Genomic DNA, 13,080 nt, shown 5'->3' on the forward strand with positions numbered 1-13,080 from the left:
TTTTATATTGTAGTTTCCAAATTTAAAACTGTTTACAAGGTCCACTGAAAAAGAGCAAGCGTCGTTAATTCCTTGCCCAAGGGCATTACAATGGAGCCGCCACTGGATATCGAACATGAAACATGGGCTGTATTATTACAAGCACAGTGCTCTAAACACTCGGCTAGCCTACTTTCTACAAAGCATTGTTCTTATTGTGGTATCTTTTCAGCTTTTTGGTGTATATTGCGGCCCTCGGGTTAAATTAAAAGTATTTTTTTGGCCCCCAAAACAACTTGAGTTGTGGTCCCTGAGGCTTGATCTCATTAACTTTGAGGTTAATCTGTAATTTCCGCCTTCAAAAGGCGAAAATACCCATGTTCCATACCTCCGCATCAATTTTTATCATTGTTCCCATAAATAAATCCAAATAATTTTGACGTGGAAACGACATCATGACATTTAGTTTTAACTGTTGGAAAATAACACCGTAAACTTTTCACAGACTACACCCTAGTTCAGCGGTTCTTAAACTTTTTTGAGCGCGACCCAAATCTGAGTTTCATGATCACCTCACGACCCAAACCTATGTCGCGACCCATTTTAATGTCCTATAGACCTATATTATATTATATTAACCTATGTCGCGACCCACCTATGTCACTATGTCGCGACCCATTTTCTGACCCTCCGCGACCCATGTTTGGGTCGCGACCCATACTTTAAGAACCCCTGCCCTAGTTGGACCTCCCACAGGGCCAAAAAAATTGTGAAAAAAAAACAAGGGGAATCCCAATTTGTTGGCGTCAAAGAGACGTCACAACAAAATATATGAGTCAACAAACGATCATCTTTGGAAGTGCAGTATCTCCGTCAACACTTTGCAACTCTACAGCTACCAGGCGATCGTTTGTTCAGTTTGTCACTAGCTGTCGGCAATAAACCTTAAATCAATCTATGGTGCCACCAGCTCTAGAACGTCGTATCATATGGTTTATTTTTAGAATCATCGCTGAGTTTAAGCAAAGATTACTAAGTACAGTAATACTAAGTACTGTACTTAGAAATCTTTGGTTTAAGTCGTGCAAAGATTTTCTTCAGTTGGGGATATATATTTGTGATGTCATACCATACCAAACCCTTTTGCTTTTGCTTGTGAATGAGCGAAAAATAAAATGCTAACCATTAGAACGGAATGACATAATAACTCCGCAATCAAACAATGAATGGAAAAAAGAAGCCAAGCTCAGAGGCCTGCAACGTACACAAAGTAAAAAACGACTAGGTAACTATGCATATTGATTAGCACGGTAGCTAACCAAACCAAACCACTACTGAGATCGCTAAGTTCTTTTCGATCAAAAGAAGATGAAAAAGGTCGAAAAGAATTTGAGCAAGGATTTTGCTGAGAGCAAAATGGAATCATCAGAAAAACGTACAAAAGTCAGCCACCGCCACAACTTTGAAACATTCGAAAGAATAGAGCCTATAAACATCATTTATAAATGCGTGTGTGAACTGCGGAAGAGCTTTCACAGAGCAGATTATCAAACACTTGTTATTGTTCTACTTGGGAGATACTTTAGAGGCAAACAATGGGTACAAAGTTTTGTACGTACAATAATCGAATAAATTCCGAAAGTGCCAGTGTACGAATTGGTTTACTGCTTCAATCGAAACGATTTGTAGTATGATATTTTTGCGATTTAACTTTATCATTTTGTGTGTTTTTCATACGATAAAAAGTTCCAAGTAATAATGAATTTGACCTTGAATGAGTTCTACTTGCGATTAAACTTTACTTTATTATGTGTTTGACTCATTACTAAGAAATGTCTGTTTTTAAACTCAGTGGTCTGCGTTAGGTGTAGAGCAGTCAAATATTACTCAACTACAAGAGATTTGGAGATCGCAATGCGGTAACAGTGCGATATGTATCTCGAGCGGTGACCGCATTTTGTAGGTTCTGGGCAAGTTTTATTCCTGGAAAAAATACCGTATGAGTGTTATTCATTTTACGCTATTACAAATCTTCCTGCCAGCGCGCCAGAATTCGTGTTTTTGGTGCATTTAACTTGCAAAAGAAAATCTAAAGAGCAGTTGAACCTGGTCTAAATTTAGTCATTGTCCTCATTCTAATTTCTAATCAATCTTCTAATAAAATTTCTAATCAAATGTTTGACTCAAATTGAGAGTTTGCTTCATTACTTCACGCGCAGTGTTAGAAGAACAGCCCTTTTCAAAAATGATTTTGCAATTTTTCTGACACAAAACAGCTTAAATGTTAAAATATAGAATGTTAATTTAAAACATGCAAGTAAATCAAAAAAGGAATAACAAAAAGTTGACCATAAAATGAACAATGAAAAACAAAAAAATGAACAATGAAAACAGCAGCACACAGGTAATTGGTACTTTAGCACCCCCTAAGGCCTAAACAATCAGACAGAAGGATTCATAATCATATACGTTATACAATTTTAGAAACATTAGCGAAAGGCAAATTTGTCATAGACAAGCCAAAATGAAGCCCCTGGAACGAGTTTTTTAAATATCAAGCGTCAGACGAGGGACAACTGGTGTATAAGATACATTATAGCACAAAAGCAGACAGAAATCATGGCCCAATAAGTTCAATTGCAAAAGTTCAAATTTTTTTTAGAAAGCAAAAACGTTGGTTCTTAACTTGATATGTAAAACAAAAGATATCTTTGTCACAGGTGAAAATATAACACTAAATTTTTGGAAACACTTCCACTACTTTTAAAACTAAACCGAACAACTATTACACAAAAATCCTGAGTAGTAAAAAAAACTATCTCTTTGAAGAAGTATGTTTGTAGTCGTTGTTCCTTATATTCAGAACTAATGGTCATTGCAAAGACAAAGTCGTTGCTGCATGTTGAAATATGGTCTTGGAATACTCGTACTGTTATGGTGAAAACCAAATAAAAAAACAGTATGAGGAAATAAGTCTTAACATTTTGATTGATTGGATGAATGAATGAGGTATTTGAATTATATCATAGACACTCAAGGCCTTTCCATGAGACAAAATACTGCTTCTGCAAGGTTGGAAAAGTAACCATATTTCTGAATGGGAACTTGGTTCAACGTTTCCATGACTTCGATCTCACTGCAAAGTTGAAACGTATTAGTTACTGACGTCTTATTAAGCGTTTTAGTAGGCAAATTCTTATTCACAGTTGTATTTATATGCTTATTTTTATTAGGAAATGTACAATTTTTAAAATTACGTCTTAAAATAATATTTTCAAACCAACTTTTTACTAAACTCACGTAAACTTTCCAAAACAAGGAGTATCAACATAAGCAAATGACAGTGGATAAAATGTAGGAGACATTGTGTCATTTTTGGGATCTTGAGCAAAATTAAACCTCACTTGAAAACTGAAATGAAATGTTGCAGTAAATTTAACAGAAAACTCATTACAAAAAGGTTACAAAGTTCTTAAGCTCAATCCTACATACTTGCATAGATGGGGCTTGCTTGAAAAAAAATCCACCATGATGAAATTTTCAAAAATTTTGACGCCACAATGATTGTATGAAGAACTTATTTTATTTATTTCCTTCCACAGGATCTTTGCTGATGCCGCCGAACGAGAGGCAAACGCTAAAACCTGGATACAACAAAAAGTATATATTTAATAATGAAAATCAATGTGAGGATCTGACCAATACGTTTTGAAGTCCACAAACAATCTGACTACAAAAATGAGTTTCTGCCAGCGTGGAGCTGCAGATTTCCTACTTCTTACAATAATTACGGGTTAACGTTTTTTGTTTTCATAATCTTTATTCGATTTAACTTTAGTAAAATAACTTTTTTTACTGTAATAACCTCCGTTAACTTGCAAGGACATTTCTTTTGGGACTTCTCAAGGCTATGCTTTATCAGTGTAGTCAGGAATTTGCAGATATCACTGTTTGCATCAGATATTTCTAAAGTTGAACACTGATTTACTTCTCATGTTAAGGCCTCCATACAACTAGTAGCTAATGACTATACCATCATGAAACAACTAGTAGTCTATTAGTACACAATGCTTTTTAAACACTTCTGGCTTTTTAAACCAACTTTATTCCTAACATTACCATTTAAGTTTTCAGAAATCTGAAAGCTTGTAACAACTGTTGGATCATCACTGGATATACACACATGAAGGTGCACGGAATTACCAAGGAAACCAAAACATTTCTTTGACGTTTCACTGCTTACTGGTAGCACATTCCAGAGGATAAACCTGAAAAAGTAGTGGGTTGTTTGCCATTAAATGACTGAACTTGTTAAAATAGTTTCTGCTCTGTGCTTTAAACACAGAGCATCTATACTGCTTAACCTCACAGAATACATCAACCAAAACGTTTTTAGAAAATACCTCTTTATAGATACAACTCTGTCTTTTTTAACTTGCTTTTTTCTCTTGTGCTCCAAACACATCACATGTTGATCAGATTGCATTTTCTCAATTCTTTCTTGTAAGCGAACCATCTGCTTACTCCATTTTTTATTTTCTTTGGCATTCTGGATTTGTTTGGCGCAAAGGTCTTCTGATTCTGAATCAGGGCAAAGGCAGGTATTATGAATGGTTGTAGTGCAAAAGTAACAGCATAAAGCATGAGCTTCCTGTAATAATACATCATTTCTTTCACTCAATATTGACATGAACCTTTTTAGCTGTAAGTCTTGCTTGGAATACCTTTGTGTATTTCAGGATATCAAAAAAGATACAGTTAATTCAATTTGAAATCACTGGCCTAAAATATGGATGTTGGACATACCTTTAATTAAATTACTGATTTCTTCCTCGTTTGTTCGAAATTCCTTTACTTGATCAATGCTGGGAAGAGGTAAATGTTTCTCAAAGTCAGACAATCTTTCTGAAATTTCACTACTTTCTGAAAGAATTTAAAAAAACTTGTAATTTTTCTTGCAGTGTAAGCAATATCATAGGCCAAACATTAGAGACACGTCATAATAAGGGCTGCTAAAAAGTTTAAAGTTTCTAAATCTGCTAAATGTTTTTGACTGAGACTTGTCACAAAGTTTTATGCAATGCAGTAGTTTAGTAGCGGCAGGGAAAAGAGGGGTGGCAGAATTACACCCAAAACTCACCTTCCTTCAGTTCATGAGATGCTTTCTGGCATAAGCTTCTGACATTGCCAAAAGCTCGTAGCTGGAACAGTATGGGCTGCAAATGTTTATTGACAGCTTTCCTGGTCAAGTTTGTCACTCCTTTATGCAGCCTACTTCTTGAGGCTTTCCAGCAAGCCTGCAGAAACATATGAAGTTTAAAAATTTGCACATCATTTTAACAGATTTTACGTTGAGTGTATAATTTATTTAAAAGTATGGTGTTGAGTTGGCATTAAAACCAATTAAATGCACTAACACAAACTTCAGTCAATTTGATGAAAACAAAAAATAAAAATCTTTTTTATTGAAAAGCTACTGACTAATGGCTAAAAAAAGTTCTGTCACTTGAAAATGGAACTTGGAGATAGTGTTGTACATAACTCAAAATCTAGTCAGGTATGGGACGGACAGCCTGGCCGTAGGAAGTTTTGGTACTACAAGACGCATTGTTTGATGGTAAAACTATGGTATCATTGTGGGCCAAGAAGTGAGCAAAGCTATCACATGCATTTCAATTGAATTTAAATAATGAGTGCAGACAGACTAAATAGCTGTTAGTGAGGCATTGAGTGGTGAAGACACCGAAGAATTACATAGGCTATGTGGTAACATAATTTATGTCAACTGTTTGGAGGGGAGTAACATACAAAATGGAGACATATGCTATTGGATGTACAAAATGGGGAGGGGTGTGCCACCTTTATATATTCAAGTCAGTTTCTGTTTACTTATTTATGATGACGACATCCTTACAACCTACTGTAGGCCTACAAATAAACCGTTTGCTTGTAAGCTTGAAACCTCACGTTAACCAATCAATTTCATGTGAATGAAGCACCAAGGCAACAGTCATATGTTACTTCACTTCACGTTTATCTGCTTGTTCTGAAGATTTAATAACACTGGAATAGATATGCATTTGATGGACAGAATCGAGGCAAACATAACAAATTGGTAACGTCACTGAAATGTCTATACCAGAGACTAGAGTAGATATATATGCAGATTAGGGCAATAAGTAGGAATTCTTCTTTCTTGTATACCCCTCAATTTTTTCATCAACGATGTACCATTTTGTATGTAATATTACAAATATAACCGAACATTTGTAACAGTTGATTCTGTTATGTAAGTTTCCTAATTATTGTAAGTTACGTGCAACACTAGTTTGAAAAAAATTACCAATTTTTAATTTATCTATTTACCAAATTTAACAGATCTCTACCTTTGCCAAAATTCTGCATCTTTTTGCAAGATTTTCCACTTCATTTCTCATTCTTAAGCTTTCTTGCTCAGAGTCAAAACGGATTGTCTTCATCACATCAAGATTATTACATTTTATTACATTTTCGTGATCAGTGATTTCTTTTTCCATGCTAAGGATCAACATTATTGTTTTAATTTCACAGCTTGGTAAAGAGATTTCGTCTCGATAACCGTTAAATACAAAACTTAGTTTTAAATACCTTTTAAGCCTGTCTTTAATTGTCTGTATGAAAGTTCTGTAGATAGGAAGACATTTACCAAACTTAAATACAGTAATAAGGAGTTCGTTCAAAGTCTCTGGAGTTTTTTTCAATGATGGTTGTGTGCTTACAGGGCTTTTGAAATTGCACTACAGTAGAAGTGGTACATAGTAATAGCACAGAGTAAAAAAAAATGTTTAATTTTGCATGTGAAATAATTTTATTTATTCAGTTTTAAACAAATCTGTATGTAAGGAATGATATCAATAAATTTCACAGATGGTGTGGATCATAATTACTAACTATTTCAATAAGTTATTTTTAAATTACTACTTTCAAGTTGTACAGTATATATACTTTAAGTCATTTACTGAGACACTACATACAAATAAACATCAGTAGGTTAATTACAAATGAATGGTAAAATATGAGTACATCACTTCTTCAGACAAAACAGTGGTTGTAAAATTTGAAAAGTAAAAAGTTGTATAAAAGGGGTGTTTAAGACATCTACCTTTATGCATTGTCCAATTCTGACCTCAGTATAATCTCTAAGAAACTCTTGCATGCCCAAAGACTCACACTACATGTAACACGATGAATGTAAAACAAAAAAGTCACTTGAAAACATGATTTAGATAAAGCTCACATCACTGGCAACAAATCACAATCAAAAATTACTTTCGACTGATAAATTACATCAATATAATAAAGATACATTATATTGAAAGAGTTAATGGATATGAAGAGTAACTAGAAACTATGCTTGCTAAATCAATCCGATTATTATTTAACACACTGTTCAGTGTTCATAATTAAATTGCAACTCACCATATCCTTTTGAAATAAAATGCTGTTTGTCATTGAAGTGAGCATGGAAAAAGTATCTTGAACAGCTTGACACATTTTTTTAGTTTGTCGACTGCTGAAAAATTCAACAGTTTCATATTACTAATTAAACTGCACAACAGGTTGCAAAAACTGTCAGCTTTGAGCTGGAGAAAAATTCAAAATGTATACAAGTACTGTACTTGCATGAAAATTACCATAAAACCAAAAAATTATTTGACAAATGTGTAAAACATTCCTCGATGAACAAAATTTGAGAAATGTGAACAACTTTTTTTAAAAACTTTTCAAATTTCACACACAGCAATTTCAAATTTTATCACATTTTTGTCTTAAATTTTAATTTGATTTCAGATATAATGATAAAGTACCAACCTATTAGTGAACTGGCGTAGGCTAGCAGATTGCTGATCACTAGTTAATAAGTCTTCAGTGGGGTGCTCATGATCTTTTTTCTGAATTTGAGCATGAAGATTTTGGGTAGATGTTGTGCCTTCACTATAAGACATATCATCTTCTTTCATCTTTCTTCGTTTTGGACTTGTTGCGATCGCTGATTCATCATTCAGTGGGGTGTGTGGATTTGACAGTGACCGTTTTAGATTTGCCATCGGTTCAACAACTAAGCTTCCGCCAAAGAGCTGGCATTCCCCATCTGTTTCAGGGCTACAAGGATCAAGAGGTGTGAAGTCCAGTGGAGCAATTGGTTTTTCATTATCTTCCAGTAAACTTCCATTGAGGCCAGCCTCAACTTGGGATATGGAAGAATGGGATTTCCTCAATTCTTCTGAAGATTCGTTATCATTACTAAGTACACTTGAAGATAACATGCAATCTGTGTACTTTTCTGGGGAGCGTATATGAAAGTAATCATCACGCCTTTTGTTACTATCCTGTAGTCGCACAGCATTGTTATCTTCAACAATAGCATTCCTTATAATACAATTATTATCTAAGTCAGATTTATTTTCATTTTTCATTGGATTTTGTTTTAAATGAGCATCTAACTTAGCGTGATGTAATAAGGTTGCTGGTTTTAGATGTGTAGATGTTGTACAGAAATTTTCATGACTTGCAAAAAGTCGGTGAGAACTGCTATTGCCAGATTCTGTAACTGATTCTTTTTCATTTTTGGAACTGGCTTGTGTCTTCATTTGCTTTGCTTTTGATTTTTGTTTTCGTTGATAGGTGCCTGCATTGGAATTCTTTTTCCTCTTCTTACTGCTCCCGCTTTTCAGCATAGCGGTTGGGTCAATTTTGTAAAAAGGAAGCATTCCTTGGTCAAAATTGAATAAGGTTTTTTTATTGTCTTTGTTATCTGTAGAAACACTGTTGAGCCTTCCATTGCCGATTTGATATTCTCTAGAAGACGCTACACTGAGAACGTCAGGTAGCACTGTTGCAGTTGGTGACAGTTCTTCTGTACTATCCACTTCGACGATAGATGACACACCAAAATCATATATGTCCATGAAATTGTCACCAACAGTAGTCAACGACATATCTCCTTGCTCTGATAGGGTGTCAGCTAAAGACGTTGTTGGCGCACATTCAGTCACAATGTCTTGTAATGTTGACCTATTAGCCTTGCATAAATTCAATGACACATCCCCGACAGGATAACTTCTATCTGGCTGTTTTTGCAAATGATTGTCTGTAAAATTTGGTTGGGTAACTATAGCAGAACAATTATTATTGTTTCCTGCATCAAAAGCATTGAAGCTATTTGACCAATTTCCTTGATCAGAAACTGGTTCGTAATATGGCAAAACCATTACGTTCTGGTTTTGTTCCTCAGGTACAGGCAGCATTGATTCATTGGCATTAACCTGACATGCTCGCTTTGCTATATTTTTATCCGAATCTTTTTTTACAGAATCTTCATCAGCTGAACAACTGAAGAAGCAAGTGTCCTTCACCATTACGGTTACTTGCTGAGGATGTATGATTTCAGTAACACACATATCACTTGTATCCATAATGCTGAGGTTTGAATCTTGCAGCACAGGTAAAACACCAGACCTTCTATGTAACGATGATGATTGCACAGGCCCAATACAAGAGAATGAATTATCAACTGGGAATGTCAATTCTTTGTTTGCAGAAACCGATAGGTTTGACGGATCGCTCGAGCGTAATACCACTTGCTTCGACACATCATTTGAGCAAACTGCGTCATCAGAAAATGACTGATACGAAGAATTGATGGCAAACATTGAAGACTGAGTGCGACTTTGTGAAAGCATTGCACAGTACCACATCTTAGTATCAGTGTGTGTTGACATTGCATGAAAATCTGGCTCACTGGAATTCTGGTGGCTAAAAGCAGGGACTGACATACAAGTTTGAAATGAAGACCCATCAGCTACTAATGGCTGACATGGAAAGCTCCAAGCGGTTAACTTTCCACCAGTAGCCAGGGGTACTGCTGCATTATGTATTACTGTGTTGGCTTCTTCTTGCCATAATGGAGGGTGAATTTGTGCATCGTCTTTGCCAGTCCGTGGAACAAGGAGATGTTCACCAGGAATTCTGAGTTCTGTTGATGGGATAAGAGTTATAGGGGAAACACAGCTCGAATAACCACCAGGAGATATATATGAGCGGGTTGGATTTGTACCAGATGATACATTCATATCACAGTTGTAATTCACACCTCCAAACTGCAAGAAGTAGGTAATTGTTATAAGCTAATTGCAACTAGGTGCAAAACAGGTCAGAAGCATATAATTTTAAATACGGTTATGAAGCATTTTAAAAGGCAAAACATAAATAAATTGAACATTGAAAGATTTCCTGTGTGAAACAAACCCAGTGATAGCACAATAGATGCGACGGTTGTTTTGTTAAATTAAAATACTACCATTATACCATGACTACAAATCTATAATCATTTATAATACCCACTGGTAAATAAACCAACATTCACATAATACACATCAATTCATTGACTGAAAAAGATCTATTAACAGGGACTGATATTCTGCTTATAATCTTTATGGCTGTATATGTGATCATTTCAATGCAAAAAATTTAAAATTAAATGGAAAATGCCATTAACTTATAAAAACTTACAAGATCAAATATGTTAAGTTCACTTGATCTACCAAGTTTATGATGATTTTCATAAAGCACATTGTCCTGCTCCTTTCTGTTTTCGTTAGTAGTACGATTGCACATCTTGGTATTATTTGCCTTTGTTGGACCTATTGTAAAAACATTTAGCGTATTGTACAATGCTCAGAGATATTCTTAACCTGCATACAAAATTGATGACTATCAATCTTTGGTTTTTAGAACACTAAATACAGTTGGATTCCGCATTTTGGTGACAAGGCAAATTTTCTAACAAAAAAAACATCATTTGCATTCCTATATGTGACATAGTGGTTTATCACTAACTAAAGTTACAAAGGTAGCTGTATACCACAGCGGCACAGTATATATTGCCTATATATCGTACAGCAAATATAGCAAAAGCTTACTCGATGGTGAAGAGACAAAATAAATTTTATTGGATTTGTTTGATATCAGAATATTGATCCAAGGGCAGAGGAAAGTCTTTGCCGACTCGGCCATAATTCCTCACCATTCAAGCACTGATTACCGAGTTGCAATCAAATAAAATGTGAGACGGGCACTCTAACCACTATTCAATTTAAATAAGTTAAATGCAATATTTGACTTATCTGAAGATGATCAAAGTAGTATTTACAAATTTAAATGTGATGATCAAATTTACTTTGAGTTATTGGCAATTGTGTACTAAGTAATCATTATATAATAGGGATGCAGCCTTTATTTCACCAAGCTAAACTGGGAAAAATATAGCTCAAATGGGTTGCAAAAAATTTAGCAATGCATATTATGTAATAAAAAACCAATATGATGCAATCTGTAGCGGCATACCATGTTGTGCTACCGCTATCGTGCTATGACGTGTTTTTGACCACTTGTTTCTCATGTCTGATGCACTGGACGTTTCTCTGAATAGTTATACATAACAAATATCATTGAACTGTCTCAATAATACAAAAAGAAATTAAAAAACTGGACATAATGTAACATTGTACCCAGTAGTAATCAATCATATTTTATTAATCCTATCAGTTGAACTGATTATGTGAAAAAAAATTTATCAAACAAATCATACATTAAACCAGGAACTGAAAATTACAGGCTAGCGTCATTAACTCGTAACTGGAAGAAAAATCACGAAATACTCAAAAACAATTTTGTGACCCACCTGACGTGATAAGATTTTCCAAATCTTTGGCAAATAAAACGTCAAATATGAGCTTCTTATTTTGTTTGGTACGGTAACATGACTATTTTTACACAACTGTATTACAGCACATCTTGTTTGTTTTAAGCCTCCCAGGCTTTACCACTTATCTTGTTCCTTAATTGCTCACGAAGATGTTTTGGTATTGCACTTATGACAATCAAAATCTAAATTTTGCTACAAACAGGTAATGCAACGAGGAAAATAAAAGATACGTTACGATATGTCAAATCCTCGACCTCACACTTTGACAAAACAAACTGTGAATATTCCTTTGGAAAATGCTGCAAACCACAATACAAAGTGTCTATTTTGAAAAATTTGCAACAAAGAAACATCCCAATATTACGTTATAGCAGGATAAACAGTTAAGAGTAGACCACAATTGTAGCTCGCCAGTCACCCAGTCGATAAGGAAACGTAAACAATACGATACGAAAGCAGTAACACAACGATAACGTAAGGTATTGTACTGTCACTCAGGATCCAGCGACAAACAAACAAAACACCCAACGGCCGCTACACTAAGACCAACAGTTTGTGTTAATTAGATAATACCGAATTAGATATATTGTTTTGGCATATAGTTGATCTGTCTTAGTGCATACTCATCCACAATAAATAAATTACTGGTTTTGAGGTTTTCAACCGTGTGAAGTGAAGTTTTTAATTGACATGTGCATATTTTAACGCTAGAGAGCGCTATGTGTTATTCGACTGGTTGTTTGTGTTTAGGAAGTTGTAGCTAGGAAGGTAACGCTTTTACTGAGCTTGGAAAACGTGTTGTGAGTGGAAATCAGAAATGTTACGCTACCTCCGTTTCTGTACTTATTAAAAAGGCTGCTAGTCTATTTCATTGAAAAAATTGTACTTTCGAAGCTATTTTTCATAGTTTCTTGTTGAGCTAGCTTAAATGTTTTAGTATCCTAAATTGGGTCTAAGTTAGTGTGCAATTAACTGAGTAATGACGATTGACGTCACAATTTGGTTAGCAGAGGCCAAATCTAGCATAAAAATACATCACGTGGGTTTTTACTTCTGTACTAACCCCTAAATCTTCCTCTTAATTTGAATATAAATTTAATCAAAGCCGAATAGGGTGAAGAACTCAAATCGATTTTTGCATGTACCTATCCCAATTTCTCGGGTTTAGTATACAAGTGCATAACCACAGGATGCCTTTGTATACTAGACCCCAGCTACTCAAATTGAGACGTCGTCTGGTTGTGCACTTGTGTACTACACATAACTCCTCAACCTATAAGTGTCTACCTTTAATAAGTATAACAACCCTGATTAATGCCATGGTAACATCCCTCACAGTTATGACGGCAGAAAAT

General features: G+C 35.0%; 1 protein-coding gene across 6 annotated transcripts; it reads right to left on the minus strand.

Annotated features, from left to right (window-relative positions):
- Nucleotides 1-2,162: 2,162 nt before the first annotated feature.
- On the minus strand, nucleotides 2,163-12,169 carry LOC143446007 (uncharacterized). Of its 6 annotated transcripts, none has more exons than XM_076945444.1 (16): nucleotides 11,702-12,166; nucleotides 11,365-11,441; nucleotides 10,531-10,661; nucleotides 7,831-10,118; nucleotides 7,438-7,528; nucleotides 7,121-7,189; nucleotides 6,607-6,755; nucleotides 6,366-6,516; nucleotides 5,120-5,276; nucleotides 4,786-4,902; nucleotides 4,383-4,560; nucleotides 4,099-4,247; nucleotides 3,845-3,945; nucleotides 3,472-3,623; nucleotides 3,280-3,390; nucleotides 2,163-3,115 (listed from the first exon to the last, which is right to left on the minus strand). In XM_076945444.1, the coding sequence occupies exons 2-16, from the start codon at nucleotides 11,417-11,419 to the stop codon at nucleotides 3,013-3,015; spliced, it is 4,002 nt and encodes a 1,333-aa protein (XP_076801559.1). In that variant the 5' UTR covers nucleotides 11,420-11,441; nucleotides 11,702-12,166; the 3' UTR covers nucleotides 2,163-3,012. The 6 variants fall into 6 exon arrangements, with proteins under 6 accessions (XP_076801559.1, XP_076801560.1, XP_076801558.1 ...); XM_076945445.1 differs by having other exon boundaries at nucleotides 4,419-4,560; nucleotides 7,438-7,531; XM_076945443.1 differs by having other exon boundaries at nucleotides 7,438-7,531; nucleotides 11,702-12,165.
- Between the last annotated feature and the right edge of the window lie 911 nt (nucleotides 12,170-13,080).

Source organism: Clavelina lepadiformis, chromosome 2 (genome assembly GCF_947623445.1).
Source record: "Clavelina lepadiformis chromosome 2, kaClaLepa1.1, whole genome shotgun sequence".
Classification (NCBI taxonomy): Eukaryota; Metazoa; Chordata; class Ascidiacea; order Aplousobranchia; family Clavelinidae; genus Clavelina; species Clavelina lepadiformis.

Bases quoted from the DNA above. Each gene is read 5' to 3' on its own strand.
- LOC143446007 (XM_076945443.1), bottom strand. From the start codon at position 11,419: ATGAGAAACAAGTGGTCAAAAACACGTCATAGCACGATAGCGGTAGCA. The intron at 4,903-5,119 runs GTGAGTTTTGGG...AAATTCTTTCAG, and splicing joins ATCTCATGAACTGAAGGAAG to AAAGTAGTGAAATTTCAGAA. The intron at 3,391-3,471 runs GTATGTAGGATT...ATTTCATTTCAG, and splicing joins AGCAAGCCCCATCTATGCAA to TTTTCAAGTGAGGTTTAATT.